At 45.8% G+C, this 15,049-nt stretch overlaps 1 protein-coding gene across 6 annotated transcripts in view; it reads left to right on the forward strand.

Moving 5' to 3' along the window:
- LOC101612122 (EEF1A lysine methyltransferase 3) overlaps nt 1-15,049 on the forward strand; it is a 33,819-nt gene that overhangs the window by 708 nt on the left and 18,062 nt on the right. For 4 of the 6 annotated variants that reach the window (XM_045151955.1, XM_045151957.1, XM_045151953.1 and 1 more), the window contains exons 2-4: nt 81-137; nt 12,756-12,926; nt 14,202-14,330. In XM_045151955.1, coding sequence (XP_045007890.1) covers nt 81-137; nt 12,756-12,926; nt 14,202-14,330 — 357 coding nt within the window. Of the gene's footprint in view, nt 1-80; nt 193-9,491; nt 9,989-12,413; nt 12,515-12,755; nt 12,927-14,201; nt 14,331-15,049 lie in introns of those variants that run through there. The other 2 variants (XM_004650506.2, XM_004650505.2) reach the window with 2 other exon arrangements.

Below are 15,049 nucleotides of genomic sequence, written 5' to 3' on the forward strand. Positions count from 1 at the left end.
GGTACAGAGCTTCGACCCCACCTCTCCCATACGGAGCCATCCCCGCGGCAATAGATGTTTTCTCTCTCTCTCTCTCTTAGGCTCTGAGTCTGTGCAAGTATTTCGAGAGACAAAATGTGGATTTTCGAGGCAAGAAGGTGATCGAACTGGGCGCGGGGACGGGCATCGTGGGAATCTTGGCAGCGCTGCAGGGTGCGTGAGGTGGCATCGTGGTGGGGGTGGGGGAGGTTTAGTGCTACGTGGATTCCTGGAGAGGGGAGGGTTTTGAGCTCAAGCCCAGTCCTTTCCTTTTAACTAACTCCTCACTCTTCTGTGTGGCCGACAGCCTTAACTGGCGTTCAAAACACCCAGGAGAGTTGCTTTGGGGATAGGAAATAAAAATCAGACAGGCCTTTTAGAGGGAATTGTCTCTACCTCTTTGCAGTTTCGTAGAGAATGCAGCTGCTTAAAGCCCCCTTTGAACATTGTTCTGTTAGATAAATGCATCTATGGGGGTGTTCTGTAGGCGGAAGCCACCTGTGGGTGTCAAATCTCACAGACAATTCTTTTTGTTTTTGTTTATCTTCTTTCTTCTGCCTTGACTCCCAAGTACTGAGATGACTGCTTCTGTCATCATGACCAGCTTTTTTTTTTTTTTTTTTTTTTTTTGAGACAGTCTTACTATGTAGTCTAGAATGGTTTTCAACTCAGCCATTCTCCTGCCTGTACTTTCCCAGTGCTGGGATTACAGATGTGTGCCTCCATACACAGCTAGACCCCTAAAATTTGTATTGCCAGAAGAAACAAGTTTATGAGGTTTTTTTTTTTTTTTTTTTTGAGGTGGGTAGGATGTGTTTTCCTAAAAGTAGGGACAGTAATTAAAAAACCCCGACTTGGGCTGGAGGGATAGCTTTGCAGTTAAGGTACTTGTCTGCAAAGAAAAGGACCCATGTTCAATTCTCCAGGATCCATGTAAGCCAGATGCACAAGGGGGCGCACGCATCTGGAGTTCGTTTGCACTGGCTGGAGCCCTGGCACGTCCATTCTCTCTCTCCCTCTTTCTCTCTGTCAAATAAATAAATAAAATAATAAAAATTATTTTTAAAAAACCCGACTTGGGAAAAGATAGGGTAAGGGAGACTGAACTTCAGTCTTATAAACAGCCAGTAACTAAAAGGTTTCTTAGTTTGTAATCTCAGGAGCAGACAAAACCCCACAGTGACAACACTCATTTACAAACACTTATGAAATCACATTAGGATGTCTTGTTCATAGGGACAGAACTAGGTCACATTGAGGGAAGTCTTTCCAGAGGCAGACATTCATCCCAACGTGTGTTCTAAGTCTTCTTTGTGCCAGGAATCATGCTAGATATTGAGGATTTGACAGTGAATAAGAAGAATTTGCTCTTCCAGGAGGTTGTGGGCTAGGGGAGAACTGTGGGAGTGCTGTGGCACCTTCACTAGGCAGGTCTGTCTTGACTTCTTGGGAATCTGTCAAGGGGAAGAAGCTAGGTCAGGTGAGGAATTGAAGTGTGTCATAAAGGAAGGAGGGAGTGGCAACAGCAACTTTTCCTTGAAGGACGGGTGGATGAGTCAGAAAGCTACCTTAAAAGGGAAGAAGAGGTGTCTGCATGGATAGAAGCACCCACCTTCACATGCGCATTGATCAGCAACTGTTTCTTACCCCCATGTAAAAATCCCAGCACTTCGGAGGCAGAGGTGGGCGGATCACTGTGAATTCGAGGCCACCCTGAGATTATGTAGTGAATTCCAGGTCAGCCTGAGCTAGAGTGAGACCCTACTTTGAAAAACGAATAAATAAAAAATCTGGGTGTTATCTCTTCTTGTGTTCTTTCACATGTCAGAAATTGGCCATCCCTGCATCCTTAACACTTGCACAATTCTCTGCTGCTCTTCCTACTATGTTTAGCTAGTCCACTATAATTTACTTTTCTTTATTTAGTTGAGAGAAAGAGAAATAGGCAGGGGGAGAGAGAGAGAGAATGGGCACACCAGGGCCTCCAGCTGTTGCAAATGAACTCCAGATGTGTGTGCCCCCTTGTACATCTGGCTTATGTGGGTCCTGGGGAATTGAACCTGGGTTCTTTGGCTTTGCAGGCAAACACCATAACCACTAAGCCATTTCTCCAGCCCTACTCCATTATAATTTATTATCTGGATTCTTTTTTTTAAAGATTTATTTTTATTTATTAGAGACAGAGGTAGAGAAAGCGAGTGAGAATGGGCACCCCAGGGCCTCTAGCCACTGCAAACGAACTCCAGATGCATGCACATCTGGCTTATGTGGGTCCTTAGGCTTCTCAGGCAAATAAATGCTCTAACCACTAAGCCATCTCTCCAGCCCCCTGGATTCTTCTTCTTTTTCTTCTTCTTTTTTTTTTTTTGTTTTTTGAGGTAGGGTCTCATTCTAGTCCAGGCTGACCTGGAATTCACTATGGAGTCTCAGGGTGGCCTCAAACTGATGGCAATCCTCCTACCTCTGCCTCCCGAGTGCTGGGATTAAAGGCGTGCGCCACCACGCCCAGGCCCCTGGATTCTTACTAATGTCTTCATGCTTGCCCATGGGAAAGCTTTGCAAGCCCAAATTAGTTTATGTGGTCTTCCCCACCAAACCTTTTTCTCCCTATGGCTTCCCCATCATACTGAATCAAACTACTATGTACCCAGTAGAAAACCTAGATATCATTTAACAAGTCAATGCTTTTATCCCAATACCCATTATTTAAGTCCTGTGGATTTTATCTTGTAAAATCCTTGGGTCTGGGTGTAGTGGCACACATCTTTAGTGCCAGCACTGCAACACAGACATAGAAGGATTGCTGAGTTCCAAGCTACCCTGATACTACATAATGAATTCCAGGTCAGCCTGGGCTAGAATGAGGCTCTACTTCAAAGCAAACAAACAAACAAACAAAACTCTTAGATTTTTTGGGTAAGGCAGTTGCCTGCAAAGCCTAAGGACCCATGTTAGACTCTCCAGATCCTACATAAGCCAGATGCACAAGGTGACGTGAGAGTGCAAGGATGCACGTGCGCACAAGGTGGCACAGACATCTGGAGTTCTATTACAGAGGCTGAAGGCCCTGGAATGCCAATTCTCTCTCCCTCCTCCTCATTCACTTGTATCCTCTTGCATATATATGTATGTATGTATGTATGTATGATACACACACACACACACACACACACTTATTTATTTCTTGGATTTTTCTTGTGCTTCTCCATGCCCACTACCAGTTCCCCAGCCCAAGCCCCTAGCATTACTTGCTCAGACTGCAAAAGTTAGTGCAACTGGTTTTCCCATTATGACTCCTACTGCCTCCTAAACCTCTGTCCACACCACTCCACAGGCAAATTGTGACAGTCATTACATCCTTCCCCACCCCAAATTTTTCCCAGGTTTCCTATTGTTTTTGCAGTGGAACTAATACTTCCATGTCCTGCCTCCCTCTCTTGTCTCTTCTCCCCTTCTTCTTTGTGCTATGTATTGCCCTTTAAAAAGTTTTTAAACATTTTATTTATTTATTTGAGACAGAGAGAGTGAGAGAGAGAGAGTGAGAATGGGTGCACCAGGGTCTCTAGCCACTGCAAATGAACTCCAGATGCATGTGCCACCTTGTGCATTTGGCTTATGTGGGACCTGGAGAATGGAAGATGGGTCCTTAGGCTTTGCAGGCATATGCCTTAAGCGCTAAGCCGTCTCTCCAGCCCTTCTTTTTTTTTTTTTTTTTTTTTTGAGGTAGGGTCTCACTCTGGTCCAGGCTGACCTGGAATTAACTCTGTAGTCTCAGGGTGGCCTCGAACTCACAGTGATCCTCCTACCTCTGCCTCCCAAGTGCTAGGATTTATTTTTTTCTTTTAACAAGCAGAGAGCAAGATCAGGAGAAGACAGACAGGCAGAAAGAATAGACATGCTGGGACCTCCAGCTACTGCAAAAGAACTCCAGATGCATGTGCCACTTTGTGCATCTGGCTGTTCGTGTGTACTGGGGAATTAAACTCAGGTTGTTAGCCTTTGCAGACAAGCGCCTTAACCGCTAAGCCATCTCTCCATCCCCTGTATAGTCCTTTTGTCAGTTCTGCAAACCTGCTTTGATGGTCCCTTCTAAGGGATGGCTTCCTTGGGACTCCCAGCCTCAGCTGGCTTAGCCTGTCCTAGTACTTACCTAGTTGTGCTGACTGGACTCATCTTCCTCTTGTTTTCCCTGAGCCTAGGACAGTCTCAAAGTTACCCAGCTAGCCTATCACACTTTTAAAAAATATATTTTTTTATTTTTATTTATTTGACAGAGAAAGAGAGAGAATGGGTGTGACAGGGCCTCCAGCTACTACAAATGAACTCCAGATGTGTGTACCCCCTTGTGCATCTGGCTAATGTGGGTCCTGAGGAATAGAACCTGGGTCCTTTGGCTTTGCAGGCAAACGCCTTAACCATTAAGCCATCCCTCCAGCTGCCTATCACACTGTCTTTGCCCATTTATTTTTTGACTCTCCTAATTATCTGCTTCATATCTTCCTACGCTTCATGCTTTGAATGCTTCTTCTGCTATGGGCACCCTCAGCTGACTTTCTTACCTTGTTTTTGTTTTTTTTTTTTTTTTTTTAAGACCCATGGAGGATGGCCTTTTAAAAATTTTATTTACTTTTTATTTACTTGAGAGAGAGAGAATGGGCATGCTAGGGCCTCTAGCTACTACAAATGAACTCCAGATGCATGTGCCACCTTGTGCATCTGGTTTACATAGGTCCTGGGGAATACAGCCTGGGTCCTTAGGTTTCACAGGCAAGTGCCTTGACTGCTAAGCCACTTCTCCAGCCCTCTTATCTTTAAAAAAATTATACATATACATATACATATATATATATATATATATATATATATATATATGTATATGTGTGTGTGTGTATATATGTATATATATATATATATATATACACACACACACACACACATACATACATACATACTTACATATACATATATAAGATGTAATTTTTATTTCTTCTTATTATTTGTTTTTTCAAGGTAGGGTTTCACTGTAGCCTAGGCTGACCTGGAATTCACTGTGTACTCTCAGGGTGGTCTCTAACTCATGGCGATCCTTCTACTTCTGTCCTCCTGAGCTCTGGGATCAGAGGTGTGAGCCACTACACCTGTCCTTTTTTTTTGTGTGTGTGTTGTTGGCTTAATTGATTAATTACATTTATTTGAGAGAGAGAGAGAGAGAGAGAGAAAGAGGAGAGAGAGAGAATGGGTACACCAGTGCCTTCAGCCGCTGCAACGGAACTCCAGGCATATGTGCCACTTTGTGCATCTGGCTTTACCTGGGTACTGGGGATTTGAACCTGGGCTGTTAGGCTTTGCAAGCAAGCACCTTTAACCCATTAACCATTTCTGCAGCCCATTTCCTACCTTCTTATTGTTTCTGTTTTCTCAGCAAATGTCCACATGTTTGTCACATCTACTCATCTAACTGTTTATGTCTGTAAGTAACTGCCTGCCATCTTGTTATAGATGGACATATTATGTAAGGTCACGCTCTCTGTGCATCCTGAGACTTCCAGCCTTTCCACCTGCTGAAAGAAACTCTTACAGCAACTCCTACCTTATCTCCCCTGCATTATTATTTTTTTCTTTCTCTCGGGGTTATATTCATATTCTCCCTACCCCTCTCGCTGTCTGTCACACGCATGCATACACACACACACACACACACACACACACACACACACACATATTTTCTGTAATTCCTCTTATCCAAGGAAAAACTTTGATCCTACATCTCTCTGGGGTTAACTAACCATTCCTCTGCTGTACTTTGAAGGAAAATACCTCTGAAATCAGTGTCATTGTCTGTAGTTCCTCTCCTTTCGTCATTTTCCTATCCATTTCAGTTTGGCTTCCCTAGGCCACCCTCCCTCACTTGCGCCCTTCACTTCCAAATACAGGTTGCTAACCTGGGAGTCAGTTTCCAGTCCATGTCAGTTAACTTTACACTTGACACTGACACTCCCTTCTCCTTGAAGCTTCCTTGGCTTTCTGGGGCAACGCCCTTCTGGTTTCTGCCTGCTTCACTGGCACACTTTGCCCTTCTCTTTTGTTGGTCTCTTTTCATCCTCCCCATGGAAAGCTTGAGTGCCCCAGCACTCAGGAGTAGCCTTTGACCCTGTCTTTTGTCTGTGCGTCCTCCTGAGCAGTCCTGCACTTTGTGCCTTCGCATGTCCTTTTATGCTGATGACCTCGATTCTCTTATTTCTTTTTAAAAACATTTATTTATTTATTTATTTGCAAGCAGAGACAGATGGAAAGAAGAGAGAGAGAATGAGCATGCCCGTGCCAGGGTCTCCAGCTGCTACAAATGAACTCTAGATGTATGCGTCACTTTGCACATCTGGCTTTATGGGTACTGGGGAATTGAATCTGAGTCACTAGGCTTTGCAGGCAAGCATCTTAATCTCTGAGCCATCTCTCCAACCTGCTTCCCTTCTTTCTTTCTTTCTTTTTGAGGTAGGGTCTCACTCTAGTCCAGGCTGACCTGGAATTCATTATGTAGTCTCACGTTGGCCTCATACTCATTGGATCCTCCTACCTCTGCCTCCCAATACTAGGATTAAAGGTGTGCACCACCACACCCGGCTTTTTCTCTCTCTCTCTCTCTCTTTTTTTTTTTTTTTTTTTTTGAGGTAGGGTCTCACTCTGGTCCAGGCTGACCTGGAATTAACTCTGTAATCTCAGGGTGGCCTTAAACTCACACCTCTGCCTCCCAAGTACTGGGATTAAAGGCGTGCACTACCACGCCCGGCTCTCTTATTTCTTTTAAATATTTTATTTATTTATTTGTGAGGAGAGAGAGAGAGAAAGAACAGGTGTGCCAAGGCCTCCAGCTGCTGCAAACAGACTCAGACGCATGTGCCACTATGTATTTGGCTTTATGTGGGTACTGGGGAATTGAACCCAGGTTGTTAGGCTTTGCAGGCAAGCACCTTGACTGCTGAGCCATCTCTCCAGCCCCCTGATCACTTCCTAGCCATTGCTAGTTCCCTAATTCAAGCCAACACCATCTCTCACCTGGTCATTGCAGCTGTCTTTTTCCTGTCTTCTTGCTTCTGGCCTTGCCCTTCTGCAGCTTTTTTGGTCACAGCCATCCAAGCTCTTCCCTTAAAGCATGTTCAGTACACGCAGTTCTGTGTAAGAGCCCTCATTGCTTCCCATATCACATGGATGGAAGGCCAAGTCTCCCAGACTTCTCACAAGGTTTAATTTATGACTCAGTCCCTGGAATCATTCCCCTCACCCAGCCCAGTCCCACTGCTGCTCTTCACACCTTCAGGCACAGTCCTGCCTCAAGGTCCTTGTGCTTTCTGACCTGTTTTTGGCTAGACTAGCCAGAGACATCCATGTGGTGTGCTCCATTACTTTCCCCAACCATGACTCACAAGCAACTCATGTCATTTCCCCTGTTTGGTGCTTCACCGTAGCACATATTAGTTTTTTTTTTTTTTTTAAATTTTTATTAACATTTTTCATGATTATAAAATATATCCCATGGTAATTCCCTCCCTCCCCACCCCCACACTTTCCCATTTGAAATTCCATTCTCCATCATACATATTAGTTTTATATATGAGGCGTCTTATTTATTTATCTACCAGGTCTTGCTTTGTAGCTCTGGCTGGCCTGGAACTCATAGCATTCCTCCTGCTTCCCCCTCCCAACTGTTGTGATTACAAGTGTGTACCATCACACTTGGCTATCTCATTTATTTTCTTGTTGCCATCTGTTTCATGCCACTGATTTTTTTTTTTTTTTTTTTTTTTGAGGTAGGGTCTCACTCTGGCCCAGGCTGACCTGGAATTCACTATGTAGTCTCAGGGTGGCCTTGAACTCATGGTGATCCACCTACCTCTGCTTCCCAAGTGCTGGGATTAAAGGCGTGTGCCACTACGTCCCACTTTCACTGTTTTTTTTTTTCTTTTAAGTTTTAGCCAGGTGTGGTGGTGTATGCCTTTAATCCTAGCACTCAGGATCACCATGAGTTCAAGGTCACTCTGAGACTACATAGTAAATTCCAGGCCAGCCTAGGCCAGAGCGAGACCCTTTCCTTGGAAAATAAAACAAAACAAAATTGGCTTATCTGTGTGTGTGTGTGTGTGTGTACACCCAGGCCCGTGCACCAGGACCTTTTGTTGCTGCAAATGAATGTCAGATGTTTGTGTCGTTTTTTTCTTTGTTTTTTCAAGGTAGGGTCTCACTCTAGTCCAAGCTAACCTGTAATTCACTATGGCGTCTCAGGGGTGGCCTTGAACACAAGACAATCCTCCTACCTCTGCCTCCCAAGTGCTGGGATTAAAGGTGTGTGCCACCACACCTGGCTTGTGTCATTTTTTTTTTTTTTTCTGGCTTATGTGAGTAGCCTGGGAATTTTGCCCAGGCTAACATGCTTTGTACATAAATTCCCTTAACCACTAAGCTATCTTCCTAGCCCTGAAATTTTTTTTTTTTTTTTTTTTTTTTGAGGCAAAGCTTCATGCATCCCAGGCTGGCCTCAACCTCACTGTGTAGCTGGGGATGGCCTTTATCTTCTGATCCTCCTGCTACTCCCTCCTGAGTGCTGGGACCATAGGCTTGTGGTGCTGAGGATTGAATCTAGGGCCTTTAAAAAAATTAGTTATTTACTTATTATAAGAGAGAGAATGGGCACACTAGGACCTTTAGCCACTGCAAGTGAACTTCAGAGATACGTGTGCCACCATATGCATCTGGTTTATGTGAGTTCTGGGATACTGAACCTGGGTCCTTAGGCTTCACAGGTAATTGCTTTAGCCGCTAAGCCATCTCTCCAACCAGAATCTGGGGCTTCGTGCATGCTAGGCAGTCACTCTACCAACTGAGCTACATCCCTGGTGACCCCTGCTTTTACTCTTAAAACTATTACCCTTTCAGACCTGAATCTCCTTAGCTTGTTATAATCCTCTTGTTTCAAGTCTTGACACTTTCCTCCTCATTTCTACATCTTCGAGCATGCAGCCTTTCTTCTGTATGCCAGGCTCTTTCGTTACTCGGTGCATGTGTTTACTAGTCTCTGCTTGGGAGGCCTCACATAACTACCTTCTACTTACCCTCCAGAGCTCAGCTGAGGTCACCTCTCCTGGGAGCCTTCCAGGCCCCTGAAGATGGGTGTGTCAGTGGGAGTGGGTGCACAGCTCATCTCCAGCTTAGTCCTGCCTAGGCTTCTGCTGACATCTCGTTGTTGTATGTTGGGCAGCAAAGTTGAAGATTAGCTCGCAGAGAATGTTGATGTTGTAGAATGTAGAGTAATGAGAGCGGCATGGGTGAGACTGGGGTTGGGGCGGCTAAGCCAAAGCATGGACTTTGGCCTGTTCAGACATCGTCCTTTTGGTGTTGAGGTCTCCAAACTCTCCAGGCAGAAGTCAGGAACCCTTGGTTGTTCCCTCTGACTTGCATTTCTCCTCCTTGCTCTCCCTCAGGGGGAGATGTTACCATCACTGACCTGCCTCTGGCCCTAGAGCAAATACAGGGCAACGTCCATGCTAATGTGCCATCTGGAGGCCGAGCACAGGTCTGTGCCTTGTCCTGGGGGATTGACCAGCATGTCTTCTCTGGAGACTATGATCTGGTACTGGGCGCAGATATCGTGTACCTGGAACCTACCTTCCCACTGCTACTGGGGACCCTCCGGCACCTGTGTGGACCCCATGGCACCGTCTATCTGGCCGCCAAAATGAGAGAGGAGCACAGGACACAGAGCTTCTTTCAGCATTTTCTGCCCCAGTACTTCCAGCTGGAGCTGGCCCAGCGGGATGAAGATGTGAATGTCAACATCTATAGGGCCAGGCATAGGGGAGCAAGACCTACTTGACATTACCCTTTCTGTTGTTCTCACCCACTTTTCCTAATGAAGGAACTGCCTATTTCCCAGAGCCGTAAACACAAAGACAAAAAAAAAAAAAAAAAAAAAAAAAAAGAAAGGAAAAAAGGATGGATTGCCCTGACTTCTGTTTCTTTCCTCCTCCTCCTCCTTTTTCTTCTTTTTGTTTTTTTGTTTTATACTTTAGCCCAGGCTGACCTGGAATTCACTATGTGGTCTGAGAGTGGCCTCAAACTCATGATGATCCTCCTACCTCTGCCTCCCGAGTGCTGGGATTAAAGGCGTGCGCCACCACGCCTGGCCTACTCCCTCCTTTTTGTTCCCCACTGTACACTTGGGCAGATGCAGAGAGTACCCTTCTTGCTGGGAACCACAGGGCCTTAGAAGCGCTGGATTTAGAGCTTACAAAGGTGCTAAGCTTTTACTTGAAGAGGAGGAGGGTGGGAAAGTGACCCGGATTGGGGGAGACAAGGGAGGAAAACTGCATGTGAGCACAGCGGCGGCAGGACTGTCGCTGATCACTTCCATTTCTGCTGGTGTCTGTTTATGCAGAGGGACTTTGAGAAATCAAATTCCATGGAATTTTTTAAAGGGAAAGAATAAGCATTTAGTGCTCTCTTCTGCATTCAAAGAATGCAGCTTAAAAAAATGTTTCTTTTCCCAGGAGGTGGGAAGAAACTTCAGATCATCTCTTTCTTTTTCTTTTAAATTCTTCTTTGGCTTTTTCTCCCCTAGGCTGCTTTGGTGTGGTTCCTATGCCACCATCTTAACTGGAAGTCTCTTAAATTCTTTTAAATTTTATTTATTTTTATTTGAGAGAGAGAGAGAGAATGGGCATACCAGGGCCTCCAGCCACTGCAAACAAACTCTGGACGTGTGAGCCACCTGTGCATCTGGTTTATGTGGCTCCTGGGGAATTGAACCTAGGTCCTTTGGCTTGCAGTAACCATTGAGCCATCTTTCCAGCTCCTATGTCTTGCTTGGAGAGGAGAGTCTGGAAGGACCATGATTCTCACTGAACAAGTCCTCCCAGCGCTGAAACTGGATATAAGCAGCAGACCTCTCACTTGTGGCCGTAGCTTCTTCATGCCTTTCAGAGTTCAAGAGCTGACCACAGGATGTCATGGTGGAACTCTACATTGAGTTCTAAGTTCTTATCTCTTGTCTTTGTCTTAAGCTCGGTCAGTCAGTCTTTCCTCCCTAGATTGATTGCCCTCACTTCTTGCATCGTTGCTCTGCGGCAGCTTGGGTGAAGGCTGTCTTTACTACTGCTTAGGCGCACAGCCGTCCCTGGACTGTCTGCTGCCATTCTCTTCCCTCCAAGCCACTCTTCAAACTCTTGTGTCTTACAGAATCAGCTCTAATTAGCTTCCATTGCCTTCAGAAGAACAATTTCCTCTGCTTGGTACTCAGTCTATCCCCTATGCGATCCCAAATTACCTTTCTATTTCATGTCCCTGCATATATTGAACTTCTAGCCAAATGACAAATTACTCTGTTCAAATTACTCTCTGTTCCCTAAATCTATACCAAGATTTCCTGACTTATTCCATTCTTTCTGATGATTCCCTGTCTGGAAATATTCATTCTTTGCTTATTTCTTGGGACAGTTTTTTTTTTTTTTCTCCTTTCCTGAGCCATTTGTTTGGATGTGATTTCTTTTCCTCTGTAATCATTAACTGTTTTCTCATCTTAAGGGGCCTTCCTTACCTTACTTTGTATATTTTCTGATGCTTATAGTTTGCTTCTTTTTGAGGTAGGGTTTCACTCTAGCCCAGGCTGACCTGGAATTCACTATGTAATCTCAAGGTGGTCTCGAACTCATGGTGATCCTCCTACCTCTGCCTCCTGAGTGCTGATTAAAGATGTGCATCACTAGGTCTGGCAAGGACTAGATTACCTTAAGGATAATTCTCTGAGGCTGGCATAGCTCCTGGCACACAGGTGTTAAGCAGATATTTTGCTATATTTATTAAATTTGTTTAAGTGACTCTATCCCACCTGTGTAGATGACCTTTGGCAATTTCCTGTACCCATCTACCTACCTCACAAGTTTGTGAGTCATAAATGGATAATAAATGTGAAACTACATTGGAAATAAAGTGTTTTCTACATGTCTTGTATTGCTATTTTATTTTTATTTATTTATTAGAGAAAGAGAGAGGGAGAGAGAGAATGGGCACGCCAAGGCCTCTAGTCACTGCAAACAAACTCCAGTCACATGTGCCATCTTGTGCATCTGACTTTGTGGGACTTGGAGAATCGAACCTGGGTCCTTCGGCTTTGCAGGCAAGCGCCTTAACTGCTAAGCCATCTCTCCAGCCCTTGTATTGTCATTTGCTAACAACCCATCCGATGGTTTCTCTTAGTTTACATGTTGGGGGTAATTTCACTACGAAATGTAGTTTTGGTAAGCCAAGCAAAGGTGGCAAGTGTATCCCTCCTGTCAGCAGGTGGCACAATCCTTTTCTGACGCGCTCTGGGGGAGTTTTGGGCCTTCCGCCACGCCGTAGGCTGACGCCTCACCGGCGCGCCAGTCCGCGGAAGTCCACTGCTGCCGCAGAGATGCCGCTGCTGGAGTCCTTGCGCCTCTGCCTGGTCGCACGGATTGGGACTCGCCCGGTGAGGGTGCCTTCCCGGCGGCTTTCCTGAGCGCACTCTAGCCTTCCCCCGACCTGGTTTGGCTCCGTTCCACGTTTCCTCCGAGGGCGTCGTCCCTTGGCAGTCCATTCCCCGGCCGTGTCCCTCCCGCAGGCCCCGAGCCTCGGGGTGTCCGCCCGCTCTGTGCTCGCCCACCTTCTCCCGGCCCCTGCCTGCAGCCGACTGCTCATCCCTCTCTCCCTCCCTCCCTCCCTCACTCCAGGCGGCGTCCCTGCTGCTGCCCGCGGCCCCGCTGCGGCGCACGTTCCACGTCGGCCCCTGCTGCCCTTCCTCCTCCGGCAAGGAGCTCCTCATGAAGCTGCGGCGGAAAACGGGCTACTCCTTCGTAAACTGCAAGAAAGCTCTGGAGACGTGTGGCGGGGATCTTAAGCAGGTGGGGGGAAGCTAGGGCCCCGCCGCCCTCTCTCCGTGGGGAGGTCTCGCCGGGGAGCATAGAAGTGACCGGCGATCCGTACCGGCCGAGCCCTAGAAAGAAGAAAATGTAGTTTAAGCGACACCTCAGCCTTTGGCTTCGTCTGGCTTGGAAGCAGTTAACTAAGCATTCCAGTGTTAGCTAACCTTATTTACGGAATACTGGCGTGGCAAGGGGTCCTGTGAGCTTTGAAGTGGGACCGACCAGGACTCAAATTATGTCGCCTTCGCAGTAACACTGTAACGCTGGATATTCTAATCAGTCCTTTAGTTGTGTCATTCTTGTCTATAACGAAAGGCCCCATAGGGTTTTGTGAAGAATAAAGTTATCCAAAGCACCATTTACTACAGTGCCTTGTATTGAGCATTTAGTGCTGGATTGTCGGTAAATAGATCATTGCAGTTGAACTCCAGAGGCATGTGTCACCTAATGCACACGTGCGACCTTGCACTTGCCTCACCTTTGTGCCTCTGGCTTACATGGGATCTGGAGAATAGAACATGGGTCCTTATGCTTGGCAAGCAAGTGCCTTCACCACTAAGTCATTTCTCCAGCCCAGGATTTCTTTTTTAAATCCTATGTGTTTGTGTGTGTGTCCACCTGTGCCAGAGTTTCTTCTTGCTGGCAAGGAACACCTGTCTCTATGTGGGTGGCTAGGGAATTGAACCCAGGACCATAGGCTTTGCAAGCAAGTGGCTTTACGTTCAGAGCCAGCTCTCTAGCCCCAAGGGCCTCCTAAGCGCCCCAATTAAAGGTATGCACCACCACATCCCACAAAGATACAGGAAGAATCATTTGATTTGAATATATTTTATTTTATTTTTTGTGGTTTTGCCAGGTAGGGTCTCGCTGTAGTCCAGGCTGACATGGAATTCACTGTGTAGTCTCAGGCTGCCCTTGAACTCATGGCAATCCTCCTACGTCTGCCTCCCAAGTGCTGGGATTAAAGGCTTGTGCCACCACTCCCAACCTTTATTTTTAAAGCATTTTTATTTATTTGAGAGAAAAAGAAAGTATGGGCACACCAGGGTCTTCAGCCACTGCACATAAACTCCAGATGCATGTGCCACTTTGTGCATCTGGCTTTCTGTGGGTACTAGAGAATCGAACTTAAGAGTGGAAGTCTTTGCAAACAAGTGCCTTTAACCTCCGAGCAATCTTTCCAGTCTGATTTGAGCATATTTTAAAGCACCATTCAGTTCTAACTTCTGTGACGCTTTTGTTTCTCATGTGTAGGCAGAGGTCTGGCTCCACAAGCAGGCCCAGAAGGAAGGCTGGAGCAAAGCTGCCAAGCTGCATGGGAGGAAGACTAAAGAAGGCCTGATCGGGTTGCTACAGGAAGGAAACATATCTGTATTAGTAGAAGTGAGTTGTTAATTCCACATACCAGGAACAGCTGTATCTTGGGGTGTAAGGACCATTTGCATTCTTTTTAAAAAATATTTTATTTATTTATTTGAGGGGGGAGGAGGCGGACAGAAAGCGATATATAGGCAGCCACTGCAAATGAATTCCAGATGCATGAGCCACGTTGTGCATCTGACTTACATGGCTTCTGGGGAATTGAACCTGGGTCCTTAGGCTTTCCAGGGAAGCACACCTTAACTGCTAAGCCATCTCTCCAGTCCACCATTTGCATTCTTTTTTTGTTGTTGTCGTTTTTGGGTTTTCCTAAGTAGGTTCTTGCTCTAGCTCAGGCTGACCTGGAATTCACTATGTAGTCTCAGGGTGGCCTCGAAGTCATGGCGATTCTCTTACCTCTGCCTCCCGCATGCTGGGATTAAAGGCATGCACCACCACATCTGGCCCCAATTTTCATTCTTAAAGAGGAGCTCTGTTTGAGAACCATACAAGATGGTTAAACTTTCAGCACCTCAGTTATTAGCTGGGGGTTAATTGTAAAAGTGCATATGTGTGTTGATGAGAAATGACCTAGCAACCTAGATTATTTCTCCTAGGGGTAAAAAGTCTTATTTTGAAAATTAAAAATATATATTTATATTTGAGGAAGAGAGAATGGGTGTGCCAGGACCTCTAGCCACTGCAAACAAACTCCAGACATGTGTGCCATCGTATGCAGCTGC

This window comes from Jaculus jaculus, chromosome 6 (genome assembly GCF_020740685.1).
Source record: "Jaculus jaculus isolate mJacJac1 chromosome 6, mJacJac1.mat.Y.cur, whole genome shotgun sequence".
NCBI lineage: Eukaryota > Metazoa > Chordata > Mammalia > Rodentia > Dipodidae > Jaculus > Jaculus jaculus.